The 16,327-nt window shown below is 37.4% G+C and overlaps 1 protein-coding gene across 7 annotated transcripts in view; it reads left to right on the forward strand.

Moving 5' to 3' along the window:
* Positions 1–11,550, forward strand: part of EVI5 (ecotropic viral integration site 5) — a 66,792-nt gene extending 55,242 nt beyond the window's left edge. For all 7 annotated transcript variants that reach the window (XM_021404788.1, XM_021404783.1, XM_021404782.1 and 4 more), the window contains one exon: positions 10,296–11,550. In XM_021404788.1, coding sequence (XP_021260463.1) covers positions 10,296–10,601 — 306 coding nt within the window. In that variant the 3' untranslated portion in view covers positions 10,602–11,550. The remainder of the gene's footprint in view (positions 1–10,295) is intronic.

The following is a 16,327-nucleotide window of genomic DNA, read 5'->3' on the forward strand; positions in this document are numbered from 1 at the left end:
ATTCCTGCAAATGTACGGATGCCATTTGCGTCATTGATAAGAGTACTTGCTGGAAGCTGGGAAGAACTGTGAAAGTGTTTCCCTCTTGTTATACTCTTTATCAGGTGCCTGCTATTGACCAGTGTCAGAGACTGCATGTGGAGCTAGTTTTGCCCTAGCTGTTCTTATATGAGATGCTTTTAATAAATAATTGCTTCTCATATCTTGAGAGGAAGAATGAGAAAGCTTTCCAATGTAGAAATCTTATGTGTGTTTTTTGTATTTGAAAACCAAAATCCTGATGTTATAGTGTGCTACAAAGGTTAATGTTCAGAAGTTTAGAAAACCCTTGGCTAGCTGCGCTCATTAGCAACATTTCAGTATGGCTGGTGGAAAAGATGATGACAGATGACTGAAACATTATTTTCCAAAACAATTTTTTGAGGTTTTTTAGAAGAATATAATAACTTCAAAAGAAATTCTGGTGATTTAAGTTCTTGCATCTTGACAGTAAAGAAAGGGGGACTTTTTGGAAATATTTTCCTTTTTTTTTCTTTAGCATTTGAAAACTTGATGAGTTCTCAAGGAAGTAGAGACCACTAGTTTACTTTCTTTTCCCAGTTAGGTAGTTTTATCTAGGGATGGATCTGATATTATGTTGTAAGAAACTAATGCAGTCAGTAAGATTCTGATAATAGGTGTTATCTCATGGTCTGATCTTGTTTCTGGTGAGCTTACATTTTAAGATTGCCTTAATGAAAAGAGATATAAAAGTTGGAGATTACATACTATGCTTTTAAAAGATTTTGCTTGTGTAATAAAATTCAAGACTCTTTAGGTAATTACTTTGAAGATAATGCGTAAGATATGACCAAAGGAGTAATTGGTAATATGGCTAAAGCTAAGAATTAAGGCGATGTTTTGTAACTTAGTGTAGCTTTCTAGGCTTTCACTGCTGAAACTAGATTGGAGAAGGGAAAGTAAGCAATAGCTATCAGCATGAAGGATGAAAAATCTCAAACAGGTCACATATACAACAACCAAATAGAATTTGATGCGTTATAATATGCAGGAGGAAAGTTCAAATCACATTAACAATTCCTTTTGGTCTTAAAATACCGTGAAGTTCTATGGTAAGTAAGCAAGCTGTGTTTAAAAACTGCCAAATTATTTCCTCTGTATTTCTGGCATACTACCAGGGAGCATTTTGTCTTTCCTCTTTATTTTCTTACTAGTTCTCCTTTGAGTCAGATTGGGTGCTTAGCAAATCAAATGCTCTGTAATCTGAAATGCCTCTAGACTAGAAGCAGGGAAAGCAAGTTTGAGCTTCATTCTGAGGTACTTAAACTGCTGTTGTTCAGCTGCTCTGTTTGGATGTGCCTATGCTGTGTTTGTCACAAATGGCTGCATTGTGGGCACATCCTTAAATAACATTTATAGCTGTGAATGGGTTGTATGTAGCCTTGGGTAATGAACATGGAGGGATTAACTGGAAGAAGTGAATTCTAGTTCAAACTAGTAGAAACAAAGTTCTTCACTGAAGGCAGATTTATAGGGTGATGACTTGCAGTGTAACAAATCAAGGGTTAATCAGTTGAGATCAAATGTATCAGCTTGTAGATCTTAAAAATAAACATAAATTTCATCAGAACTAGAGATAAGGAATTCCCAAAAAGGCTTAGTACTTTTTATGTGATATTTACAATTAAATATAATATTTTTTTACTCAGTCTCTTGTCAACTTACTTCTCCTCTTTTTCTATTGGAGATAATGAGGTTCGGGAAAGGTTGGAAGAAGCGTACTGTTTCCTTTCCATGTAGTATCAGCAGCTATGTATTGGGCTCATCATGACTGTCATTTTTTGTGCTTGCTTCTGTAAAAGCAGCTAATTTCTGTGATTTCTGTCAATTTTCCCTGTTCTTAATATTCATAGTTTTCACTATGCTTGCTAAAATGCTTGCTAATTCTTGCTAAAAATACTGTATTAAATTATGCAAAGTAGTTCTCAATACTGACTAGAATCACGTTATCACCTTCTAGTAGTTTGTTTTACTGGATAAATGCTTTGAAAATATGTGGTTCTGTAAATGTTTTCTTACTTGATAAGAAATGCTGTCTTTGAGAGGAAATATGTTAGCCCTCAGATTTACAAAGCATTTCAACTTGTGGTAGAAGTCTATAGCACCATAAATCATGAGCTTTTCTTCCTCCATATCTTGCAAGCACAGTAGGACAGGAGACCATCAGATTTTCCCTCCCCACAAGTGAAGTTCTTGCAAAGCTGCTGGACAGCTAAAAATGTAGTTGGTCTACTGGTACGTGTCAAAGATACAGAGTCTCCGTGCTGGTGGAGTCTGATTTAAGTGGTTGTGGTCAGTCTGAGGAACCTGTGATGTGATAAGATAGCGTTTGTGAGGTCATGTGGTTTGTGAACACCAAGTCTAATGTAGCAGCTTTGTCTACACAGGATAGTTAAATATATACTGTGTGCTTTAGAAAACTGAATTGCTTTATTCCTTTAATTCAGCCTCTCCTTGAGAATCAAAAGATGTTACACTGGCTAGATAATACCAATACTGTTACAGAAATGTGAGGCTGAACAGATAAGGAGTCCTGGTATTTTGCCATTATTTTATCCAGTTCAGTTAAATCCTTCTTAATAAAAGAGCTGGCTTTAAAAACTGTCTGGCTTAAACTAAGCAGTGAACAAGCGAAAGCGTTATTGCTGTGTGTATTTTGTGAAAATTGGTGGATTATTTTGATCAGTTTTGAATAGGTGTTTGTAGTCTAGACCAGACATCCTACACTTGCCCAAAAAGGTAGGATTGATTCCATAATGATTCCAAGCTACTTGCCCCTCAGTAATGCCTTCAACAAAATGGTGAGTGAACAGTGTCACCAGGATCAGTGATGCAGTCTCCTCTTAGAGCATGATGATTTTTGTTCACTGCAGTGGGACTAGAAGATGAGGGCAACAGTCTTAGATACAAATCTTAGCTTTCACTGCCGCTACTGACAGATTAGATTTGATGATAAAATAAATGAAGTTTGGTGATTGTAGAAACATTTCCCCTTTTATGAGGTTTTTTCCTGATTGTATCCTACTGCATCTAAGCTCCAGATCTGTCTTGTGGAGAAATACACTACTTACTGATTGCAGTAATAGAAGTGAATGCAGCTACCTATACTGAACTATACAGAGTCCCTGTTTAGAGTTTATCTGGATTGTCAAAGGAAGTAAACTGATTACAGGTAACATTATTTTACTATTGCAGCAATAATGCTCTTCTTGTTGAGTCATTTTTGTTTCTTTTAAGCTGTGTGGCCTGTCTGCTGTACCACAAAGAACTTTGTCAGGATCTATCCTGTGTTTCTGCTTATAAAATAAGTTCTGTTGGGAATTCAGAATTGGAAGGAGTGAGGTACTGGCTTGAACTTTGAGTAATTGCTCCTTGGGAAAAAAAAAAAAATTGCTAGCCACCATACACAGATGCCATCTATTTCCTACTTGAGAAATGGCTCAGGAGAAGAATGCTGTGTGTTAGCATGTTTCTACCCATCCTGAAATTTTTATTGTTCTCAGAAAGGCAGGCAGCACAGAGAAGTAATTTCAGGTATCAGGCAAAAATAAATGTTACTTGGTCTGCTTAAAGATGCTGAGGTTAACTCCTGTTTTAAAAGAATAGAGTAAAAGTGCGAAATGATCGTTTCCTGTAACTGTACGCATTATGGGTACATTTTCAGTCTCTGTATCAGCCAGTACGTTCTAGCTAACACTTGAGGTTTCAGTCATTTTTTCTATTTATAGACACATGCTCTAGGGAAAAGGAGCAGTGAGATTTAGGTAGCTTCTTGGGTAAAAGTCTTACGATAATCACAGTACGTTCAGTGTGATCATGCTGCTGTTTTAAAATGTTTTTGTTGCCATGTCCTCACTCCAAATAAACACTTTCATTAGAACTTCTTGTGGGAAGAGTTTCTGGGAACTTTCCTTCCACCTACCAACTAGCTACTTATAGAAACTTCCCAAGGCTAAGTTAGCTTAGAACTTTTTTGGAATTGCATATGATCTCATTACAACAAATTTGTTGATCTCCCTCGATAGTTAGAATGTGACCTAGTTACCAGAGACTAAATTTTCTTTATATATTTAGTTTAAAAGTTAAGTACTTCCTTAGCACTGTTTTTTATTTCATACTTGATACAGAACTTCAAAGGTTAATTTGATTACACGGCAGTACATCAAAAACAGTCTTTAACCATACAGTGCAGTGATCAAAAAGTCATGACCTCCCATTGATCGGTTTATTGGTTTCCTGTTCTGATTCACTGGAAACCTTCTGGTCTGTATGCTTGTTGCTAGTTTTAATCTTTGTCACGTTTACAACACAGCAATCCTGTCTTTACTAAAACTGATATACAGCATACATTTACCATATTTCCTTTTGAATCTAGAGCTCTTTAACTGGTAATACTAAAAATATATATATTTTAAAGGCAGAAAATGCACTTTTCAGAGCAATATTGAATACAAACTGAAACAACTAAAGATTTAATGCATTAAAGCTACTTCATAGTTTTTATTTCAATTTGCAGGCATCTGTAGGGTTTTTATCAAGCCTTCCAAACTACAGTGAAACTGAATATGATTTACAGAAGCTAGCAATTTAAAACAGAGTCCACATATTAAGTGCTACAAGAGAAAAATTCTATCTTTAAAGGCATGAAATGACTAAGTGTTGGAAATTTCTTGCTGCTCTTTTGCTTTGGATTTGTGACACATTAAGCAATGGCATAAATTCTGTCTCGTAATACAGTACATAAATTCTGTCTGGCAAAATTCATTTATGGTAAATAGAGCAACATGTTGGCACACAAACTGTTTTTTAACCCTTTTTGTTTAAGGGTGACCCAAAGGTAACTATTTAAACAGGATAATTTTGTAGTTAATCACATAATGAATTTAGAATTCAAGTAATTGTAAGTTGGGAAGGTTAATATTGTTGTATGTTATGACTGTTGTTTTTAATCTGTGTAGATAACAGGAAAAAAATGTCTGAAGACTTTGGGCTTTTGTCTTTTAAGAACAGCAGCCATATTTGTACAAATAAAAAAGCAGCCTAGGTCCTTTCTGGTAAATAATGCTGTTGTTCTTGTTTGCGCCCACAATAAAATACCAAACCTGGTGTTTAACATTTGTTCTGTCTTTCAATCAACTTCTCTTGTTGTCAGTTTCAAAACTGCAGTTTTGCTGCAATTGCTGTAGCCAGTTGATAGGCTATGCTGCTATCATGTTAGAGTTTATAAATTGAATTTAGTCTATAAGCAGTTTTATTTTTTTGAGATACTGTGGATCAAGAATCTCAGTGATGTGAGACTCTGGAGGCAAATAGAGCGTCTTTCTACCATTAAGTTATGCTGCAAATTGGCCTTCTTTCAACTCTCATGCCATACTAAATGATATAAAATTAATTTCCTCTATCTGCGGCTCATCCAAAAAAAAAGCTAACAAATCAAATCTTTTCTCTAAGATTAATTTTATTACATTTTGAAAGGAGCCAAATACTCACCAAATCTTCTTAAGTATATTTGTCAGCTAATTTGTCTTGGTATGCACATTATAAAATTCTTGGGGGATAGAGTGTTGAGGAAGTGGCCAACAGGCAGCACATAACAACTTGAACTCATCTGTATAAAGTAGTGTTAATTTTCTTTAAGAAAGAGCTATTAAAAGGAGTACTATTTTACAGAAATCACTAAACATTTTCTATCTGGAATCACTAAGTCTTATTAAGGTCCACTGTAGAGTTCCTATTTTAATCACATCAGTCTCTGTCTCAATTAAATGGCCAAATGTGCTGAGTCCCAGACAGTCCTGAGTATGCTGGGGCGTGGTTTAGATTGTCCTGCAGTGACATCATAACTTCAAAGGGACTTGCTAAACTCCTATGCAATTCATTTCTTGAATACTCCTGATTGTACTGCCTTGCAAACACTGCTTTTGAGGGTATAGAGAAGGGAAAAACATGAATTGTAAAGCTATTTTATGATGATTCAAATCTGCTAGAACCCAAATTTATATAAAGCACCCACCTCCAGCACATCAGGTTAACTTTATTATCTATACAAGGGGAAATCATGGGGTTCTTATCCATGTTTGTGTTGTATTAAAATTTTCTTGAAAATGTTTTCCAGTCTCTTAATGCGTTTTCAAATGTATTCACTCTCATATTTCTGTTTGTCTCTTCAACAACACAGGAACATGTTGAATAACTTGCATTTCAACAAAATCAAGACAATTTCCTGTTTTTGGTTTGTTTTTTAAATAACGTGAAATTAAATCTCAGGGGAAGTAAATACAACACCTTAGTAATACTACCTATATAAGAATATATTTGTCTGTTGTGCCCATCTCAAAATTGGTGAATTGGAGCTCAAGCTGAAGTGGAACTTAAGTAAATTATTAAGAGTCCAAGTTGTTCTGGAATAGTCTTAATAGCTTAAGTTATAATATTTCAGATAAAAACTGTCTGAAAACATGAAGATGTAACCTATTTCCTGAATTCCTCTGCTAAGAATATCTCTGCAGATCTCCATGTCTGCCTCAAAGTGAAAGAAAAAAAAATTTCACTTCTTCTTGTTTTTTTTCTTGTTTTTGTGTATTTCTCACAAATCTTTTGTGGTCTGCAAAATGTATTTTTATCTGCTTCATTTTCTAAATCTAGTGGTAGATGGAGCAATGGAGAACCCAAAATGGCTTTTGTAAGAGATGTGAGGATTGCCATTTCTGTAACTTTTCATATGGATCTCACTAAAGAGAAGCCCACCCAGGTCCTTCTCAGCTGCTGTCTTTTAAACAACGAGTCCCTGTTACTAAGGCCTCTCCCTCAGGAGGAACAGCAGTGATCATGTTAACTTGAGTAAGCAGAGTAAATGGGAGTTCCTGGATTTGGCTTTTGTCCTGTCCTGGTTGGTTTGGGCTTCTTGAATCATCAGTAATTTCCAAGAACAACCCTTGTCTGACACTGCTGGTAGCTGTGTTTATAGCTATAGCTTTGGGGTAGGTGGAGGTGGGGAGGGATGATGGACAAAAACAAACAACAACAACAGCAAAAGAATTTAATGTTCAATGATGTGAAACAGGAAATTCACTGGTGCTGAAATAAAAGCCACAACCTTGAGCCTTGTCTTGGTTATATTGGCAGTGTATTTCTAATTTAGCAAATATCTTTAAGTTTATTTTAAAAACTGGTAGCGACCATAATCATGTTTCTACACGAAAGAAAACCTGATGTAATATACATTGCTGAATTATTTTGTATGCTTGCTTGAAGGTTGTGCGAGTTATCAGGAAGGTCTCAAAAGACTCCTGCCTTTTGCATATCATCCACATATAAGCTGCCACATAACTGAGGAAAATTAAGGATGTCTTTAAAATAGGTTTTTTTACATTAACTGTTTTTCTTTATTGCATGACATTGTTTTGCTTGTCTTAAATCTCTAACTGTTCAGAGAGCAATAATTACAAGTTTTCATTAAAATGCTCTGATGCAGTTCTGTTGCAATGCATAGCAAGCAGTCCTTGTATAAGGAAGTTGATTCTGTTGGGGGACTTTACAACCACCATTTGCATTGTAGCTGTACAGCCATTAAACTTGCTAAGAATCCTTTTAGATGAAGGATTGCTAATATTAGTTTCTGCATCTGTTTAGTTTAGCTCGTGATTTCTCCATTTGTGCAGGGTTCATTTTGCAGTGGTTTCACTATGACTGTGGCTCACTGTGGATGTACGACCTCGTATTTAAAAATGGGTTTCAGAAGGTATAAGACGTCTTAAGGAGATGCTCGTGTTCGTGGAAGTGAAAATGTAGCATGAAAAGGCTTGTTAATCTTGTTTATTATTTTTGTGTGTGCATGCCAAAATGCTTCAACATTATGTCAGCTAGACATAATACGGGTATCAGTCTTTCGAGTTACATTTCCCATTTGTTCATTGTGAAATTCTATGACTGCTTCCTTTTTTATGAGCATTTTTCCAAAGGAAGATGCTGGGAGTCTTTTAAAGAGAAATGATAATATGCTAGTGTGTGCATTAAATTGGAGTGGGACTAACTTCACATACTGTCTCCTACCAATAACAGCTTTATAACACCCACATGAGTGGTCATATTTTTATCATATTTTGATCTAATTTGTTTATTACTTACCCTATTGTGAGTAGATTGAGTACTTACTGACAAGCATTCTTAGACTCCTTCCTTTCTTCAGAATTGGATGAATCTCAAGAACTGATCACTGAAGCCTCTTGAAGGAATTGAAATAGCACTTTACTTTTTCTTTCCATCGCTGAATTCCAAGCTTTAAAAAAAAAATCTCAGGGGTAAAGCAGAAACATTTATTGGGGTTTAAGTAGAACTCTTAATTTTAAAGACCCCCCTTTAAAAACTCAACTTATCGTTTATATTTAAAAAAACAAAGGGACTTAGCTGCAAGCAAGTTGTTTCTGATAATCACCTTTCATTTAGTATTTAAGAAATTTTGAATTGTACTAAAACTTCTGAATTTCTCTTTACTATTTCTCCCTTATGCCTGGCTCAATGAGGCAGTCAGCATCAGGTAAGAAAGATTTTTGGGGTTCAAGCATCTGGATGTTAATACTGACAGCTTTCTTTTATTTTTCGTACTTGTGGAAGTACACCATTATTCATGAGTCTCTTAATATGTTGACCAATAGGACGTAGAGATTCTCTTTAGAATGCTGAATCTTCTTAGTACAGGAAAGAGTACATGTAAATGCTTATCATTTACTCATGACAATTGTGTTTTTGGTTCAGAAGGCTTTTGAAGGAATAACAGTGAGTATGCGTAGTTGCATCCAAGGTTTAGGCCTACAGCATGAACCTACGTTCCTAACAGGAACATTTTGATAAACGTTAAACCAATCAGATATATGGAGCTTTCACATACTGTTAACATTTGATTTGATGGCTTCTAGAATGATTGTGATTCTTGCAATCTTTTTTCTGAACTTTTTTATTTGCATCTTTTACATAAGCCCATGGTAAATACAGAAATTCCTTCTTCCCCAAATGGACAGGTAAAATCTGCTACTGATATAAACAGCAAGGACCTACATGCGTTTCTTATTTATCAAGCTGAATATCAATTCAAATTTCTGAAACATGGAATAGGTTTGTGCTGTAAGCAGCTCCTCAGGCTTTTTCTCTCTACAGATCTCTGATTCTGTTAAGAGTTGCTTACAAAGTAGCACTTGATGCATCTTTCTTTTTAAGCTGACGAGTGAATTTAGGAAGTTTCTGTAATGCATTTTGATGTCTTTCTACATCCTTAGGATTCTTATCATAATACTTTCCAATTGTCAGACTGACTCTGAGATAATTATTACTAAAAGTTAGTGAAATTCTAAAGAAATCTATCTCAGGAAAGTCTTCAGTGAGCTATGGTTATTTTGACTTAGTGAACAGGAGACTTGCCAGACTTCAGAGCTTTAGGTTTTACTTTTGAATAGCTTGAATACACGGTTAAATAGTTTATAACTCCAGGGTGCATTTTGAACTACTGTTACAGTATCTGTCCACGCTCTGAGAATCATTTTTCTCTTGGTTTCTTAAAATTGAAATTATGATCTATCTATGCTGTATGAAGAGAAATTTCTCTTACTGTCTTGAAATTTCACTAGCTCTGAACTAAATAATGAAAAGTCACTTGATCTTGCAATGGAGACAGAATGGAGTGTATTTTCTGTGCGCTTTATTCTGTGGCTGTATGAAACTAGCAATATTACCTCAGGATCCTTCTGCTTAGGAGTAGGGGAGGGCTTTTCTCAATTTGAGAAATCAGTGATGGGGAAAGAACGAAGCTTCAGAGGTATAAGATGTGAAGGCCGAAAGTGCTGTCAAAATGAGTTGTCCACTCTATAAAAGTAACGATCAGCCATCCTCATGGGAATGCTAAAGATGCAGAAAGTAGCCTGGAAAAAATCTTTCATTAGTGATTCTAGGTACCTTGATTTTTAAGCTTTAAAACTGAAATAGTACGGGTGTATGAGAAGAATTTTTTTAATATTTAAAGTACTCTTTAAGACATTCTTTCAGGGTCTCTGGACAGCCAGAAATGAGAAGTTATTTTTTTCTGCTTCCAGAAGTGATCAGCAAATGTTCTACTTCTAACATTTAATTTAATCCATTGAGGAGAGATTTATTGGAAATGTTGAGTGGTTTTGTTTTGATTTTGCTGCTGGACTCTTTAGCTCTGATTAATTTAAATCCCACCTGTTGTTTGTTTTTTTTAACAGATCAAATGCCTAAAAGGACAGAGAGGCTTCTCAGACCAACCCACTTTTGATGGGATTCATATTGTCAACCATTTCACAGGAGATGATGAGTCATTTCATTCTTCTGATGAAGATTTTATAACTAACTCCATACAGGAGAGTGGGGTAAACTTTCATCTACACAGGAGAATTGGTCAGATGGCTTTGGATCACACAGTTGTAGACAGCAGTGACAGTGAGACTGAAGAAAGCACCCTCCAGACTGGAAACTTGGACAAAATGGTTTCCAAACAGAGGAGAATGGAATCTTACTCTACTACTGTGTGATTATCACTGTGACTAGCATGTGAAGACTCTTGTGTTTCTTTAAGGATTAAGTTGTCAGATAATTGAAGGTATCGAGCAGTTGGTTTAGGTAACTATTGGGTCTGGTCCGGCCTGTGATAAATATACACATGTACTGTCCATCTGCCTTCTCTTTGCCAATTCTTGCTAGTGACATACCATTGCCATGATGGGAAGAAGTTAATGGATGACAGTTCTGACAGTATTACTGAATGTTCCTTGTTTTAGAAACTGCAAATATATAATTTCTTTAAACGTATAAGAACCCTTTTTGCTGTTCACAAGGATGGGAATTAATTTCCTCAAAAGAAATCGCTCTTGTGCAATATTTTATGCTCTGAACAAATGTGTATGTTTTACATCATTATCTATTTGTGATCAAGATGGACTCAAACCATCTGATCATGGCATATATATATATATAAAATGCTTCTCAATTACTTCTGTTTTAAAGTTACCAAATGCCCACAGAAGGCTTGAAAGAGGAGCCATCATCTATACTACTTCATATATATAAGTACCGGTCACTGATATCATAAAGGTGTTTTTCACCATTTTCACTTAGATTTATGTGCATCTGCTTTTGATGTTGCTAAATAATACCTAGTCTGAATATATTAACTACAATAATGTTTATTTTGTACATATTTATATAACTGCACCAAGCTGAAAATGTGTATTATACCATTTTATACGAGGAATGTAAATGTTGCAATATGACTGTCTCTCATATTTTACCTGGAAAATGAATTCTGTATATACACACTAGAAATGAATTGCTAAATAAAAGCAAAACACTAACTTTACATTTAGTTTTGGTCTAGCTACACTAACAGATCTGTGTCTAACTGAAATGCTTGTTCAAAACACTATTGACTGAAATCTTTTACCTTCATATGTATGTAATGAAAATAAATTTTTCACAATTTAACAAGGTTTCAGCATTTATTGTCTAGTCAATTCTAAGTTACAGCCCTTAGTTACCTTCTGGCTCTGGATTAGAGCGGTAGTTTGAATAAAATGAAAAATGATTTGCGTATCCAAGTTAACAATTCTAATGAAGGCATTAGTGCAGTAAAAATACGTGAGTTTAGTTTTCTTGCAGTCTTATACTGCAGTTATCTGAGAAATAGTGTAGACCCTGTCACCAAAATAGCTATCCTTTGCCAAAGTGGTGAGTGCTGAGCAATTCAGCTTTCACCCTCTCCTGTAAACTAGCTTGACTTTGGTTTTAATCACTATTGGAAATCTCATGCATGCAAAAATGAGTCGTGCGTTTTTTGTTTGCTAACAAGTAACGGTTGCATTTTGCAGCTGGGTAATTGTTGCCTGAGATGATGGGTGACAAACGTCTTGTTGCCTGCCATAGATACCAGCTGCAAGCCTCTCTTAAATGTAATGTTTCATAATAAGTGGCAGGAGCAAAATTCAGTTGGAGAGCCATAAAAACACTGTTTGAACAGTGGAGTGTTAGAATTTAGCCATAATTGCCTTACTGTGCAAGTGCTAGTAAATAAGGTTAGTTAGCAGGAGTTATTTCCTGAACTTTTGTATTTTTATGTATTGCTAATAGTATAATTACAAATACTGAATAACAGCAAAAATAAAAATATCAAGGGAAAAGTGAAGGGCTTTATCCAACTAGCTGCATCTGTTTTAGAGATGAAGGTGAGTGGTTGAACATGCTACAGCTTCTAAAGTTTTAGGCAGAGCATCCTCCAAGGGCAACCCAAAGGATGCTGTTGAGAATAATCATACTTTTTCTTCAGACATTCTGCTACAAATGATGCTAATTTCTTTGCCTATGTGTGTTAGAATGTGAATATGTACCAGAAGAATGGCAATATATTAACAGTACAGACGGTACATTTACTGGTAAGACAATAAATAAGGCATATTACTTATGCTACACATCATGACTTTGCTTGCATGACCTTCTAAAAAATGTTGTAGCTCTCTTAGGTTTGCTGCTTTGCTACATTCAGGCTGCAGGAACCCAATGTGAGTGTTAAAAGGTTAAAAACATGTAAATATAAAAATTACGCACAAGGTGTGCATATTCAAGAATCCTTAGAAAGTATTTAGTTAAAAGTGGCAAAGGCGGCTCCCTGTCATACACAGTTTCCATCTAAATTCTATGTTTGGTAGTAAAAAATGGTTCTGTTTCCCTGGTCTCGTAATCAAATACTTTCATTAGCTACAAAAGCTTGAATATTTACATTTTTTTGTTGTTCCTTCAGGCTAAGGGTACAAGTATTTTAGGAGCTGCTGGCATTTTTTCATATATCTCTATTTCAGGTATTTTTTTTTCATGAAATCATAGAATGGTAGAATTATAGAATGATTTAGGTTAGAAGAGACTTTTAAGATCATCTAGTTCCAATCCCCCTGTCATAGACAGAGACACCTTCCACTAGACCAGGTTTGATAAATGATGTGGTAGTTATGGGTCCCTTTTGTTTACTGTAACTCAGTAAAAAATTAGAAGTTTAAAATATTCATGAAAAACTGAAAATGTGACTAGTTGGTGTAAGGTATGCATGTGAAAGCAAGAGGCATCTATTACATATAAAGGCTCAACCGTTGGTTCACACTGGTCACGGCATTTCCAATTGGTCAAGGGAAAGATTGTCCTGCTCTACTCTGGTGTGGCCTCACATTGAGCACAGTGTGCAGTTCTGGGTATCTTAATAAAGGACACAAAACTCGTAGTGTGCCCAAAGGAGGGCTGCAAAGATGGAGAAGGGTCTAGAGAGCAAGGCGTATGAAGACTGGCTGAAGTCACTGGGTTTCCACAGTCCAGAGCAGAGCAGGCTGAGAGGAGGACTCATGGCAGCTGCAGCTCTTCACAGGGAGCGGAGGGCAGCGCTGAGCTCTGCTGTCTGGTGACAGAGAGAGCACCCGAGGGAACGGGGCACGGAGCAGTGTCAGGGGAGGGACAGGTGGAGATTAGGGAAAGGTTCTGTACCAGAGGATGGTGGGTGTGGAACAGGCTGCCCAGGGCAGTAGTCATGGCATCAAGCTGCCAGAGCTCAAGGAGTGTCTGGATAATGCTCTCAGACATATGGTCCACTTTTTGGGTGGTCCTATGTGGAGCCAGGAGTTGGACTCAATGATTCTTGTGGGTGCCTTCCAACTCAGGATATCCTACAATTCTGTTTTGGCAAATATTTTATCTTCCACTAAATTAAATTTTCAACTGTGAGTATAAATTCCTCTGGTATTTTCACTAAAATAATTTCCCATGAGACAATGAAAAAAAGTGACTAGCATAAATTTAACAATATCACTTTGTAAATAATGTAATACTGCACTTAGTCACTATTCAGCTCTTTTGTGGAAAAGCAACACAGAAGGAATTGCATGTTTTTGTTTTGATTTTATGTAACCACTGTTCTAAATAAAAGATTATGCTAGTGATTTTGAGAGAAATGTGATGCTCTTTCCAAATTCATATTTTAATCCAGAGTGGCCTAAAGATTTGTTAGTATAAAATGTCCACAGTTTAGAATGGATGTGCTGCTAATTCCTTTACCTGCAGAGCCATCAAAAAAGTGTTGCAGATTTTGAGAGAAGGTAAAGAATAGAGGATAATGCAGATTTCCTAGGACAGTTGGTAGGCTAGTCCCGGAGGCTAAAAACAACAACAACAAACAAACAACAAGCTATAATATAGAGGTTAGTACAGTCTGCGTGAAAATTACAGTGTTTAGTTTAACTATGCACAAGCTACTGAATCTGTGTGTGCTGAGATGGAATGGAAAAGTTATGTAGAACCTGATGGATTTCTGGATTTAATTGTTCTGTTTTGTTCTATGAAATACTCCTGACAGTACAATTACGTTAATATATATTTTTTAATTCTCTGAGGATTTTTAAAAATTATTTATTATTTTTTACAAACTAGTCCAAGACATAAGAAAAATCAATGAAATAAATGTATGCAGTGGCCGTTAGAACCAGAGATTCTGAATGGTGGAATGAAAAGTGCACTGTAAATTGAGTTCCAACATAAATTCTAAATGGCATGAAGTTTCAGTTTGTTAGAGTGGAGAAAACACGCCAACATACATGTGCTTAAACATACATAGTCAACTGATTGACTCAGATACAATCACACACATAATCCAAAATATAACATCTTAACATTTTCTGTTCCCAAGAATTAATACCTCATTTCAGAATCATGAAATACAAAATCAGTGCAGCGCATTCCCAGAGTTGTGCATATACAGTTGCAGAAGTGATTGAAATTTCTGTTGTCCCACTGTGGCAACTAAAATTCCTGAGATAATTTTGCATAGTCTATGTTCCGTAGTGCACTGATTCAGCTTGCAATCATAAATGTAGGATGGTTTGGGTTGGGACTCCTAGAGACTACATCTTTCACTGCCAGATCAGGCTGGTCAAAGTCCAAACCAAACACTTCCAGTAGCGGGGCATCCACTGCTTCTCTGGGCAATCTGTTCCAGTGTCTCACCACACTCAGCATTAAAAATGTCCTCTTTATATCTAATAGCACAGGTAAGTTCTGGGTCTACTCCCTTCCAAAACTAGAATACTGCTTTTCACCTCAGCCTTCAACAACAACCAGGCCTACTGCCACTTTCTGTCTCCAGTTTGTGCTGACAGAAATCATTACTCTGAGAGCAACAGATGAAATTGCTTTTGTTTCTTCAGTGACTTGAAAAGTTACTATCAAAATCATGGATTGAAGTCTGATGTATTTACAGCACATTTGTATGTCACAAGGAGAAACACAAAGGAGGTCGTGAACAACCACTAGGAGAACAAAACAAAACTAGTACAATCAGCAGGAAATATAAAAAATAATGACACCCTTCCCAAGAGAATGCACAGTGCTACAAGTTAGCATGTTCTAGCAGCTTCTCCCAGTGAAAATGTTCTGGATAACAGATACCTCAGTTTTCAAAACACTGAAGTGCGTATCTTACTCATGAGCTCCTCACAGAATCACTCAGCTGCTGCTCCCAGTCCTGACTTCGACACGTACAAGAGTGCTTTTCCTCCCCTACTTACCCAGCAGCTGACCTGTCCGTTCCTGCGTTCAGCTCTTTTCTCCTGTCACAGTCTCATCACTCCTGATCACGAGGATCCCATCTGCATCCCATCACCTTTCCTTCCTTATCTGACTATCTTCTTGGCTTTAACGGTCATCTCAGGCGGCTGCTGAGAACCGTGCGATGCATTACATCACGGAGCTCTTCAATCTTATGCGCGACCGTAAAGCAATCTCGCACCGAACCCGCTCTCCTCCCGAGCACTGCGGGGAACACCCCCCGCCCGCCACGGCCCCGTCTCGGCCCCTCAAGGGAGCGCGGCCGCTTCCCGCCTCGACCGCCTCGCGCCGCCGCCCGCGCACGTGGCGCGCAGCAGGTTCGTGGCGGGGGAGCGGCGGGAAGCAGGCCGTCCGCCAGAAGCGGATCTGGATACGGGCCGGTTCTGCACATCGCGGAACAAAGCCGTTTGCCTATGCTCTCCTCACACGTGTGAGAAAGCCGGTGCTGCAGGCCCGGCAGTTATTCCTACCCCCGTGACACAGCCATCCTTCCAGAGGTGCCGAACTGAGCACCCGCTGCCCTGCCGTCATTCCCTGACGGGTGCCGCTGCCCGCAGCTCTCGGACGGGCGGTGACGGGGCGCTGCCCGCGGTCGCTGTGCGCCCGGGACACGGCGCCGCGTGTGAGG

Source organism: Numida meleagris, chromosome 7, assembly GCF_002078875.1.
Source record: "Numida meleagris isolate 19003 breed g44 Domestic line chromosome 7, NumMel1.0, whole genome shotgun sequence".
NCBI classification, from domain to species: Eukaryota; Metazoa; Chordata; class Aves; order Galliformes; family Numididae; genus Numida; species Numida meleagris.